The sequence below is a fragment of the Carassius auratus genome, chromosome 45 (assembly GCF_003368295.1).
Source record: "Carassius auratus strain Wakin chromosome 45, ASM336829v1, whole genome shotgun sequence".
In the NCBI taxonomy this organism is placed as follows: Eukaryota; Metazoa; Chordata; class Actinopteri; order Cypriniformes; family Cyprinidae; genus Carassius; species Carassius auratus.
This window is the reverse complement of record NC_039287.1, coordinates 10330599-10342943: the sequence shown is the minus strand read 5'-3', so window position 1 is coordinate 10342943 and position 12345 is coordinate 10330599. Positions and strand designations below refer to the sequence as shown.

General features: G+C 34.3%; 2 protein-coding genes across 2 annotated transcripts in view; one reads left to right on the top strand and one right to left on the bottom strand.

Annotated features, from left to right (window-relative positions):
• Positions 1 to 12345, bottom strand: part of LOC113063237 (serine/threonine-protein kinase MRCK beta-like) — a 492601-nt gene that overhangs the window by 397204 nt on the left and 83052 nt on the right. The window lies entirely within an intron of this gene.
• On the top strand, positions 355 to 9980 carry LOC113063251 (NAD-dependent protein deacylase sirtuin-5, mitochondrial-like). The gene is made up of 10 exons (XM_026233505.1): positions 355 to 665; positions 4577 to 4702; positions 4792 to 4925; positions 6451 to 6522; positions 7014 to 7167; positions 7382 to 7469; positions 7574 to 7627; positions 8319 to 8442; positions 8842 to 8957; positions 9197 to 9980. Exons 2-10 carry the CDS (start codon positions 4603 to 4605, stop codon positions 9267 to 9269), a joined length of 915 nt encoding a protein of 304 aa, XP_026089290.1. The 5' UTR covers positions 355 to 665; positions 4577 to 4602; the 3' UTR covers positions 9270 to 9980.

The window sequence follows — 12345 nt, the reverse complement described above, 5'->3', positions numbered from 1 at the left end:
CATCACCGGCTGTCTTCACTCACAGCGAGTAGAATGAAAAGTTAAAAAAGGGCGGGGTTTAGTGTCTCAGACGTCTTCTCTTATTGGTCAAGTAATACGTCTCTGAATAATAATTGTCATATTTAAAATATTCACCCTTTTAATATAATTTATTTGACTATTAAAGTTTATTAATGTCATTATTCAGTTGCAAATGATTGTCTAGCCTGACGCTGAAGAACCGTATTTACGCATGACAGCCGTTACTTTTCTCCGCGATGGTTCGGATGGACCACTCACAGTCGAATGTGATTACTAGATAAGGCTTGTCAAAAGTGATTTTTATTATATTACTGTGGCTAGTCAGTCTGCTTGTTGCTCAGATAACAATCCTTGAAATGACTTTACGTAATCCTTTATACTTTATAGTGAACAAATATAATTAATAACTCCAAATGTGTTCGGAGATTTGAATGTGACTCGATGGAGGGTTGAGCTTTCTGAGCCGCCAACAACCCCTCAGAGGTGTTTAGTAGGAAAGTTAAGAGTAACGTTTGTCGTCTTAATATGGTTCTTGTCGTTGTCTTCCATTGGCTCATGACAGCAACTGAGTGGCTGTAATAAATACACATTTAACCTTCCTCTCTGTCGGACTACATCTACACAGTCTGTGTGACAGGAGTCAGGTAACTTACTTTCCTTTCCTTCTGTCAAACAGATAGTTTACAGTCACGTGGTTGTTGCACATTTACTGCTGCTTTGTTGTCCATTTTTGACCTACAGTATCAAGTGTTTTTTCACATTATAAAGGAGTCAATAGGTTTATTTGATAGCGGGAAACTATTGTGAACCTGAACTTGCGAAGTTAGTGTCTCTGCATAGCTGTGGTCATTTCACAAGGTCCTTCAAGGTCCACATGTGTTTATTAAAGTTGTACTTGCATTTTCACCATCTCAGTTCTGTCCTCTTTTCATGTTCCTGCGATCCTGCAATAGTGCCACGAGTCTTGTGCATGCATATATATATTTGGGAACTAGGTCAAATAAAGGGGTATACCATACCAGATATTCAGAAATATGCTCAGGTCAGACAGACACTTAATTAGTATTTTAAACTTGACTGTATTAATTAACTTGATTATTTACACATTGGCAATAAAATGAACAGGATGAAATGTAATAGGCTGCAAATAATGATATAAACATGGGCTTACACTGTGGTGTCAAATTTAAGTTAATATTGATAATATTATAAATTTTGTATTAAAGAGCCAGTAAGATGAAAATTCTAAGCTTCCTGTCACTGTTTATAAGTCCTGTACATTAGGTTTAAATCCATCCAAGGTTAAAAAACATTGTCATTTTGTCAAAATATCATTTTAAAATTACCTCAATTCTCAGAGATCCCCAAACGGTTCGTGTGAAGCTGTTCAAAAGATTCAGTTCGGTAGCATACTGTGTTCTGATTGGTCAACTGACATAGTTTTGATTGGTTGTTCCGCACACACCTTCACGGTAAACAATGCGTTAGCATCTTTTTGGGGTGAATTATGTCTTATTCCTCTCATCGCGAAGCAAACAGTAAAATAAAAAAGCTTGAACAGTCTCGCTGCTTTTTCTTCTGTGTGGGTGTATTCAAGCCGCGCGCTTCAGTTTGAATCTGAATAGCGCGTTCAGCGCGGGGGTGTGGTCACATTAGATATAATGAAGGGAGACGTGAAAAACAGACATCGCATTGTTTTCATATGGATTACTTTATCACAGAATATCTGTTAGCAGCACTTGTTTAGCTTTAAAGTAAACATGTCAAGCTTTCTATAGATATCTTTCTCATGTCTCTTCGTTGAGTATTCACGGAGTTACACTTCATTTTAATGACGTGTTTGTAAATGAAGATCAGCGCTGAGTTTTTTGGGGTTATCAGGGGAAAATGACTCATAACGCGTATCCGCGTTAATCGACTCCAGAGGGTTTTAACATAAAACTGTTAATGCTAGCGTGACATACTGATAAGACGCTTGGGAGAAAACAAACACATAACTTCATAATCATACTTCACGTTGTGATTCGGAGATGCTTGTTGGTCCAAATAAAGTTGGTAATGAACCCTCTTTTATGGCCAAACGCTTTGAAAATCCCGCCTTGAACTCACCGAGATTAGAAAAGCAGTCATCAGTGAAATGCCATTGGTTCTTCTGATCTTCATTCTTTGGCAGTGAAAATAAAACAAACTTTACAATTAAAAACACACTGTCTCCTCGACATGATGCTATCACACCAACCAGAGCGTCTGTGTGGGGGGTGGGGCAGGTCAGAGTTTCATTTCTCCCAAGACGGTAGGCGGAGATTATTATGCAAAGTGCTCCTAGTGACGTACATAGAGATGGGCAAAAGATTTGAAATCTATAACGACTCGTTTCAGCGATTCAGAGTCGACTCCTTACTTTAGAAGCCAATAACTTTATAAATCGTCTACTTTTTGGTTTAATTACTTTGCACATTGTTTACACTGATGGACAGCTACATCATACACTGTAATACAGGTAATTTTTGATTTCCCATCTGTGTGGCTCTTTAATGGTTTGTAACAGTTTAGTAGTTACAATATTTAAAATTTACCCATACTGTAAGTTTATTAAATTATTATATTGTTATGAAACAAACTAATATGATTTCAATCTTTTAAGATGTATGCCATAAAAACATAACAGCAATGATCCATGAGTCAGTTTTAATGCTCAGTTACTTCCTTGAGACCCTGCGGCCTCAAATGAGGACATTATATTTTAGTGAATTTCTCTGAGACTGTTTTAGGTCTGGATGTCCTGTACAGAGCACATTCAGGGCTTTTCAGAGGTACCAAATGATTGGATCTTTCACATGACCACTCCCTCTCCTTGGTCATCAAAATGTCTGAAATTAATTTAGTGACGCTCTTATGGAAATATGATAATATTTTGTAGTTATCATTTAAATCTGTCTAATTTTTTAATTATGTGTCATAAATCAACATCTCAGGAAAATGTTATGGGGTTTCAAATCAAAATATGACTTTCTGTTACTAAACAGGACATTGATTTCATACATGTCCTCACATGAGGACACCGGGACTAAAAGCATGTTTATTACGCATTTTTGGAGACATAACAAATGAATAGAGAAAGAAATTATATTTCAATATTCTATGAAATATTATATATTATTATGAAAATCTTGTCAATTATTACTCCCATTATTACACTTCTTTTTTTCATTACATGATGCCCCAAAAACACATTAATATGCAAATTAGATTTAATTTATAGATGCATTGTATATAATGAGAAAACCATTAATGGTAATTTTACACACATTTTGCAGAAAGAAAAATGGTATATTGAATCATTCTGTTATACCATAGTTGAGAAATATCTTTATACAAAGTTTGGTTAAAAAAATAAAATAAAATCTTGAACATTAAAAATGTATTGGTGTTTTAAAAGAAATCTATTGTTTTTGCCTATGCATTTTCATTCATGTCTTTTCATTTAAAAAAAAAAAAAAAGAAATTGAGTCCCGATGTCCTCTACCGAGGACATAACATAACTTATGAATGAAATGCATGAATGCAGAGCACAAGGCTGCACTGGGAAATCCCGTGTACGATGCATGACATACAATGTGCATCTGTGCTTGCAAAGTGAACGAAACTGCTTTGCAGCATTTCACATTATGATAGACCCACTGTCCTCACATGAGGACATCTTTTTCTGCGAAAACTACTTCCTGTACAAAAACTAATTTTAGGTATTATACTTGTTAGGTCCTACATATCCCAAATACCAAGAACAATTATAAAATGCACAACAGCAATCTCTCGGGTTAAGTGTCTCTTATGTTACTTTAAAAAAGGTTTTTTTTTTTTTTAATTCAGTGTTTTCTGTTATCATATTTCTAGATTGCATTTAAATGGTTAAAATACATTTTTTAAATGTTAACTTTAACAATGTAGTAAATCTTAAATTTCTTTAAATGTTAAAATTTATATTTAAATAAATATTTAGTACATATACTGTATATACAAAAATAGCATATATATATATATATATATATATATATATATATATATATATATATATATATATATATATATATATATGTTATAAATAGCAAAAAACAACAACTATATATTTTTTTTAATTTAGTCAAATTAAAATATAAGAACTAACAGTTTTATGTTGTTTATTGAATTTTTGTCAAAAAAAAACAATGCACGAAAGAGTTTTTTTATGTTTACTATAAATAGTAATCTATTTCATAATTCTCAAGTCATAATAGACATATGTAAGTCATAATATTTCAAGTTAAAGTGAAACTTTTATTATAAATAATAAAGTTTTTATCGCTTTTTGAGAATATCAATAGAAGGATATCTTTCCAGAATTTCCCAACCTATCAGACTGCTTCCTGGACACACCTCCTTTTTTCTAGCAAAGGAACAGCTCCTTACAGAAAGAGGAAGTGCTTTAATCTAATTCTCTGATTGTGTATATACTGTATCTGCTGGTGAGAACGTTGCATTTTGGGATGTTGATGTGTTTATTTTTTGGATTTTCTAGCTGTGCAGCGTGACATTTAACCCTCAATGATTGTGCGGCAGTTGACGTGTAGAGGACTGTCCTCTCAGCTGTGTGCGGCAGTCAGACTGAACTGGAGCGCTCCAAAGATGGCGAGACCAAGCTCAAGTAAAGCACTTTAAAGACTCTCTTCACTATGTGTGTGTGGCAGTGGATGACCTGTGAACTAAATGGTTTGCCTTTTGTTTCATTTGCAGATTTAACAGAGTTTCGCAAGGATTTTGCTAATGCCAAGCACATCACTATTATTACTGGAGCCGGAGTGAGTGCAGAGAGTGGAGTACCAACGTTTAGAGGACAGGAGGGCTATTGGAGGAAGTGGCAGGCACAGGTACACATCACATCATTTTTACCATCTTAGTTTCCACATAGGACTTCAAACTTTCACATTTCAAACAAATTCAAACTTTTTGATGCTAGGTCTCAAATATGACAATCACTTTGTGAAGAACCCTCCTGTTGATAGGTAGCTATTTATAAAGGAGAATATTAAATGTAATATTATTTTCCAAAATTAAATAAGTGTCTTTTACATTGTCAGTATACTAAAACACATTGATAAAATATTATCTTATTAAAATAAGATGATGTATGTGTTGACAATGTATGCGTTTTAACAATTATTATTTTTGTTTTAAAGAAATATTTAGCAGAAAAAAATATATATATATTAGAAAAATAAAGAATCTAAATTGATTGAAATCGATGTCTTTTAGATTTCTTAAATCTTTTGAAACCATAATAAAATAGTATAAAATTTAGTGAATGTGAATTTACATTACACATATTTAATTAATATCTTAATTTTAACTTTGACAGCTCTAAAAAAACACATCAAATTGTCCACGGTCCCCTTGCCATCCCCCTGCGGCCCTCTGGGGTCCACATACCTCAGTTTAAAATCCCCTGACTTATATAGTGCTTGGCAGAGCATAAGCGTAAGCACAGTTACTATAAGGCCCTATCACGCTCTAATTGACAACATAAAGAAGCCTAAATACACTTGTAAATGAAGAGGTAAGTTTTACTTTTTCTTTGGTATGTAAAACACCTCACTGAATCTGTGTGGGACAGTAGGTACCTGTTGTAAATTATACTGTAAGCCTTTTATTTATAATTCAGAATTATATACAAATGTGCCTGTAAAATGTTGTTTACATTTTGCATTGTAAATAATGACTGTAAACTTTCAACATCTGTTTGACAGCTCTGACCAAATTTGTCAGGCAACATGTAGCAGAGCATAAAAACACTGTAGTTACACCACATGTAAGCAAGCAAACATTTTTATTAAATAGTATTATAATTAATTTATTAAAGTATTATTAGTATATTTATTTATTTATTTATTTTATTTAATTATTATTATTATTATTATTATATATATATATATATATATATATATATATATATATATATATATATATATATATATACATATATATATATATATATATATATATATATATATATATATATATATATATATATAATATATATATATATATATTATTATTTTTTTTTGTTTTTTTTGTTTTTTGAATGTATAACTATTTTTGGGGTAGATTACAATAATCTTTATAATTACATTTTAATGTCAAAAAGGATGTCATATAAATAATAAAATTAACATTTTAATCAACCTTTTAAAGTTGAATCAAATGTAAATATAACAATTAGTTGACAACAGAATAAATACATGTTCTTAATTTCACACCACATATACATAAGAAAAAAATAACTATAATAATATAATATTTTGTGGAGTTGTGTGACTGTTGGATTGGGGGTGGATTCATTTTAATGAATCTTTGTAAGATCATGCATTTCTCTCTTTTCATCTCTTTGTCTTTTAGGATTTGGCAACACCTGAAGCTTTCTCTCGAGATCCTTCTTTAGTTTGGGAATTTTACCATTACAGGCGCGAGGTGGGTTACACATTACTGACTAAATGGTTACCAATGTCATAATGCGGTTTGGTTCTTTTAGTGATCACCTCACTGTAATATTCATGAATTTGATGTTAATTTCTTTATGCAAGTTTTTATTTCTGGAATGTCAGTTTTATTTCTGGGACTGAAATTCACACAGCATCCACAAGGGGGTGGAGTTACTTTACAATAGGACAGTAGATCGGTTATGGATGATTGCATTAAAAAAAGGTTATTATTACTGTTTTCACATTACCAAAATTGTACTTGTAGGCACAAATACCGCCCCCCCCCCCAAAAAAAAAAAAAACTCGCTATATTATAACTGTAAACTACCACAGAGAGATGATTATTGTTACCTTTTTCAAATTTTACTAGTGACTTTTAGCATCACATGTCATTATATATTTAAACACAGCGGTTTCAATCAAACAATCATTACACAAAAAATAAATTTATATTTTAGTTAATTGTATTTAATATTGCAGGTAATGCGTAGTAAGATGCCAAACCCAGCACACCTGGCTATCGCAGAGTGTGAGTCCCGTCTGAGCAAACAGGGGCGCTGTGTTGTGATCATCACTCAGAACATCGATGAGCTGCACCATAGAGCTGGTTCCAAACATGTCTATGAAATCCACGGTGAGACAACAGCTAAACCAGGACTGGAGCATGATGTCATTACTGTACATTTATTATTGGTTAATGTCTGATTAACAAAAATGAAATTGATAGGGCATCTATTAGGTTGGTGGGGATTTTGTCACATCCTTCCATGAAATCATTCCTTCAAATTGAGGTTATTCCCCTCAGCTGATCTCTCTCTCTCTCTCTCTCTCTCTCAATCTCTCTCTAGGTAGTCTATTTAAAACCCGCTGCATGAGCTGTGGAGAAGTCAAAGCCAACCACAAGAGTCCAATCTGTCCTGCTCTTGAAGGGAAAGGGTAAAAGCTCATGCAAACACATCACCATTATTTCATCAAATATTTAAACCACAAGAGACTGCACTCTCTTTATTTGCTTTTCTCTTTCTTTTTTCAATTCTCAGAGAGCCTGACCCCAGTGCCAAGGATGCCAGGATACCAGTGGAGCACCTGCCCAGGTTTGTGACTGTGGGCTTTATTAAATGCAGATCAGTAGACTGTGCTGATTAATCAGAAAATGCGATGCTTTGTTAAATACGGCTATTTTACCAGGTGCCGTTCCATTATTATATTTGCCAAAGTATTAATAAACGCAGCTGTGTGCAAAACTGCAAATTGTTCTGATGTTCGAATTTTTAACAGTTTGCAAGGAACTGGGAACTAAACATTACACTGTTTGGGGTTTTGAAATAAATAAAAGCTTCTATGATCAGAAGTGACAGTAAAACCATCACATTGTTATGAAAAAAAAATCTGTTTCCAATAAATGCTGTTCTCTTAAACTTTCTTGTTTGATTCATCAAAGACCCCTAAAAGATGTTTCACAGTTTCCACAAAAATGTTAAGCAGCACAACTCTTTTTGGAGAAATGGCTGCTGAAAATTCTGCTTTGCATCACAAGAATAAATTTACAATTTTAAATGCATTGCAATACAAAACAGTCCATTTAAATTTAAATAACCCCAACAAGGATTATAGCTGGACTTGGGGCAATTTATAAAAAATAAATACAAATAAATGTAAAGATCAGAAGAGAACAGAAGAGAAATGACTTGTGAATAGTAACACTTTTTCTCCAACAGTGGGCATCATATATCCACGTGTCTAATGTTTCATATTCACAGATGTTAGTGTACTTTGTGTTTATAGGTGTGACAGGAGTGGCTGTAACGGATTGCTGAGGCCTCATGTGGTTTGGTTCGGAGAGACTCTGGATTCAGATATTCTCACCGCTGTGGAGCAGGAACTGGAAATATGTGATCTCTGCTTAATTGTGAGTGATAACAAATTAATGCACTATTAATTTAATTTTCCAACTCCCCTAGAGTTAAAAAATAGATTTCTACTGTTTTCAAATCAATTCAGCCGATCTCCGGGTCTGGTGCTAGCACTTTTAGCTTAGCTTAGCATAGTTCCTTGAATCCGATTAGACCATTAGCATCTTGCTCAAAAATGACTAAAGAGTTTCTATAGTTTTCCTATTTAAAACTTGATCCTTATGTAGTTACATTGTGTACTAAGACCAACGGAAGATAGCTGCCTGTTTGGGAACGGAACATAAATGTCTGCCTAAAATATCTATAAAACAATATTGTTAATCCCTCATACAGATGTGTTTGTGTTGACAGCTTTACATAAAGAATTCTTTGTATTCTGTGTTTCATGTCTCTAGGTGGGCACCTCCTCCTTAGTTTACCCAGCAGCCATGTTCGCTCCTCAGGTGGCAAGTAGAGGAGTGCCTGTAGCTGAATTCAACATGGAGTGCACACCTGCTACTATGCGCTTTAAGTAAGACATACAAATACACAAACTATCCCTTAACATGAGTCACAGAGATGCCTCTCAGTCAGCCCCATTCAACGGGATAATGCATAACTGCTCTATTGCACACAAGCCTCCACACGCGCTCTGACTCTTAAGTGACGTGTCTCGCTGTCACATTGAACAGCAAACACTGAACAGTAGATTCCACAAAACAGATTGAACACCTGCGTGTGGTTGACTTGAGATGTGTTTCTCACCAACAGATATCACTTTGAGGGTCCTTGTGGTGTCACACTGCCTCCCGCCCTGGAACGCCACGAGAGCGAGGTCATTTAAGGAGAAAGAAGGCATGACCCATTCGTTCATGCCCACTGCATAGAGCACTTTAACTGAGAGCACATGGGATTGGTTCATGCCTTCATGTGATTGGTTTTCATATGGTCTGTGTGCGGTGAAGATTTACTGCAAAACTCGGCTGAAATTCAATTTTAAATAGTGTCTTTGATTGTTTGCTTGACCTATGTAGCAGCAGTCTGTGCAAGTTGTGTTTTTGGGAGTGGGTCTTAGGCTGATGATACACAGGCAACTTTCTGAGCAATTTTGCAGGGAAACTTTGTTGCTTGGGCACTTTCCCATTGAGAATGGGTAACAGATTTTTATCTGGATATTTTAGATCGGTCGTGGGCTCTGTGTCTCACCTGGATGCCCAATGATGGCAACATTGCCCAAAAAGTTGCCCAGTGTATCATCAGCCTTAGTAGATGTTTTCCAGCTGATTCATGGGTAACTTCTTAGATAATCTATGATGTTTCCACAGTCATGGAAACCCTGGGAATTTACAAATCGTTACTTCCAGACTCAAGGAAAATAATAGTATTAGAGTTATGGAAATTTCCATCATGAGTAAGTTTTCGATATGATCAACTCTGAAATATTCAATCAGCTTAAAATAACTGGCTGGAAAAATCATTGATATTGATTGGTCAAATGTTGTGGGAACCCTGAATTTAGGACTAGACATAAATGCAATATAATGATTTTGAATGAGCTGTGTCAAATTGATCACAGACAGACAGTGGATATGAAGTCAGACCATAAAATACAGTGTCCAAAGGGAATAACTTGAGAACACATGAGAGTTCAAGAACAGGATTTATGACTGGTTTTCCTTTCAATTCTATGGTTGGTGTTAGATCAAATTAAAATTAAAAGCTATATAAAAATACAATATATACCTCCAGGTTTTCTGTACTTAGGGCACAATTTGGCCAACAATAATAAAAACAACTGAATATATGTCAGTATGACTTTTAATATGATTATAATATTAATATTTTATTTTGAGTATAGTATATGCATATATATATATATAAAATTATAATAGCATTAAATCATATATATATATATATATATATATATATATATATATATATATATATATATATCATCTAATTATAATATCATTAAATAAAACTATTAAACTGAAATCTTTCACTTAAACAGTATTTATGGAAAATAATAACTTTATTTTACAGTACAATAGGAAAAAAGGATACTAATATTTATTATGGCAAAAAAAAAAACAAAAAAAAAAAAACAAGGAGCTCTTAAAATGTCTTGTTTGTTGATAAGTGTTTCTCATTGCGGTTATGGAAAGATGATTGCCGCATGTTGTGTTCCCAAATGCACATAATAAACGACCCAAACTCTGCACATGTCGAGACGAGTTTGTTTAGAGCAGCATTTACTCCAAGCTCAGCCGCTCTGAGACACTGAAACACTGGATCATGAGCTGCTTGTGTGTAAATGAACACAGTTCCTTGTTTCAGTCTACAAATACGCATTTTTCTTAACATTGCAGATTTTGCCATTTGAAAATCGTGCTAAACCTCATTGCTATTTTAGTTTGTTTCACACAGCCCTAGTTTTTGTTTTGATTGATATGAAGTTTGACTGCAAAATTTGTCAGAGATTACTGATAAAATAGTGCCTTTTTAGCCAGTCGCTGGCATATGTATGTATTTTTTTGGTCAAAGTCAGTAGACGAGTTTGAGTGTGTGTTTGTTTGAGTGCATGCACCCCTGTGGCATCGGGTCACCTTGATTCTGTCTAGTACGATGCCAGATTCCACGGTCCAGCTGTAAATCTCTCTCTCCCTTTCTCTTTCTCTTTAACTGTCATGACTTGTACAACCAAGCAGCAGAAAAGCAACATTTTCTTTGCATATTCTTAAATCTTTGCATGTTAACACAGGACTGTGGAATAAGAGACAATCGCTTGACTTATTTGACTTAAAAATGTGCAAAAGAATTCACATTTTGCGTATAAGAAATGTAATGTGTCTTCTTCACAGACTAACAGTGTTACTAAAATGCTGTTTAGATGTATATATGTTCGAGATGGGTGGGGTGGGGTTTTGGCTGTACGTCTGTGTTTCATGATAATGATGGGTCGTTCTTAAAAGATTCATTCATTTTGAACGAATCTTTAATGAGACTCGGGAAAGAACGAGTCGTCTCAGGGAGTGATTCGTTCAGTTGCGCATGTGCAAAATTTTATAGGTTCTGTACTGGAATAGTCTAGTAGTTCAACTTTCTAGTCCATCAGTGTCCATCAGGTAATGAAAAGTTTGACACACACTTGTGGTCTTCATCCTCACTTGAGCACTTGGTCCAAATACAGGAAATACGTCTCAGAAGTAGTCAATGGCAAAGACCGCAAGTGTGGGTATTTGGACAAGGCTTTAGTCAATGCAGTTTGAGCCGGAAAGAGAGTTGATTAGTTCATCTCTTGAGTCTTCGGGTTTTCGAGTCGTTCATTCATCACGTGACAGACCCATAAGCTTTAACCTATGCAGTCTGAGTAGGAAATAGACTTAATAATAATGATAACCAACTCTTTATTACCTTTTTCACAAAATTCAGTGAATGGAAAATAACCTTCATGACAGAAATTCACACATTTATAAAACTCTAACAAGTAAAAAGCTACAATTTGAGACCAGAAACGCAGTAACTGTAAGAGTAAATAATAATTATAATGATAATAATAATAATAACTGTGCACCTGTTTGTAAGGAAGCTTGTAAATTAATTTCTCTATCCAATGCTTTCACGTCACGTGACAAAAGAAAGAACGATAGGTTAAAGCCTTTTGTAGCCTACAGTCTATTGTTAAAGGGTTAGTTCGCCCAAAAATGACATTAATAACTTTAATAACATTAATAACATTAATAACTCACCCTTATGCTCTTCCGAACCTGTAAGGCCTCCTTTTATCTTCGTAACACAGTTTAAGATATTTTAGATTTAGTCCGAGAGCTCTCAGTCCCTCCATTGAAGCTGTATGTACGGTATTACTGTCCATGTCCAGAAAGGTAAGAAAAACATCATCAAAGTAGTCCATGTGACAT

Excerpts from the sequence above, each read along its gene's own strand:
- LOC113063251 (XM_026233505.1), top strand. The coding sequence starts at position 4,603 with ATGATTGTGCGGCAGTTGACGTGTAGAGGACTGTCCTCTCAGCTGTGT. Across the intron at positions 4,703-4,791 it reads GATGGCGAGACCAAGCTCAA|ATTTAACAGAGTTTCGCAAG; the intron begins GTAAAGCACTTT and ends TTTCATTTGCAG. Across the intron at positions 7,628-8,318 it reads CCAGTGGAGCACCTGCCCAG|GTGTGACAGGAGTGGCTGTA; the intron begins GTTTGTGACTGT and ends TTGTGTTTATAG.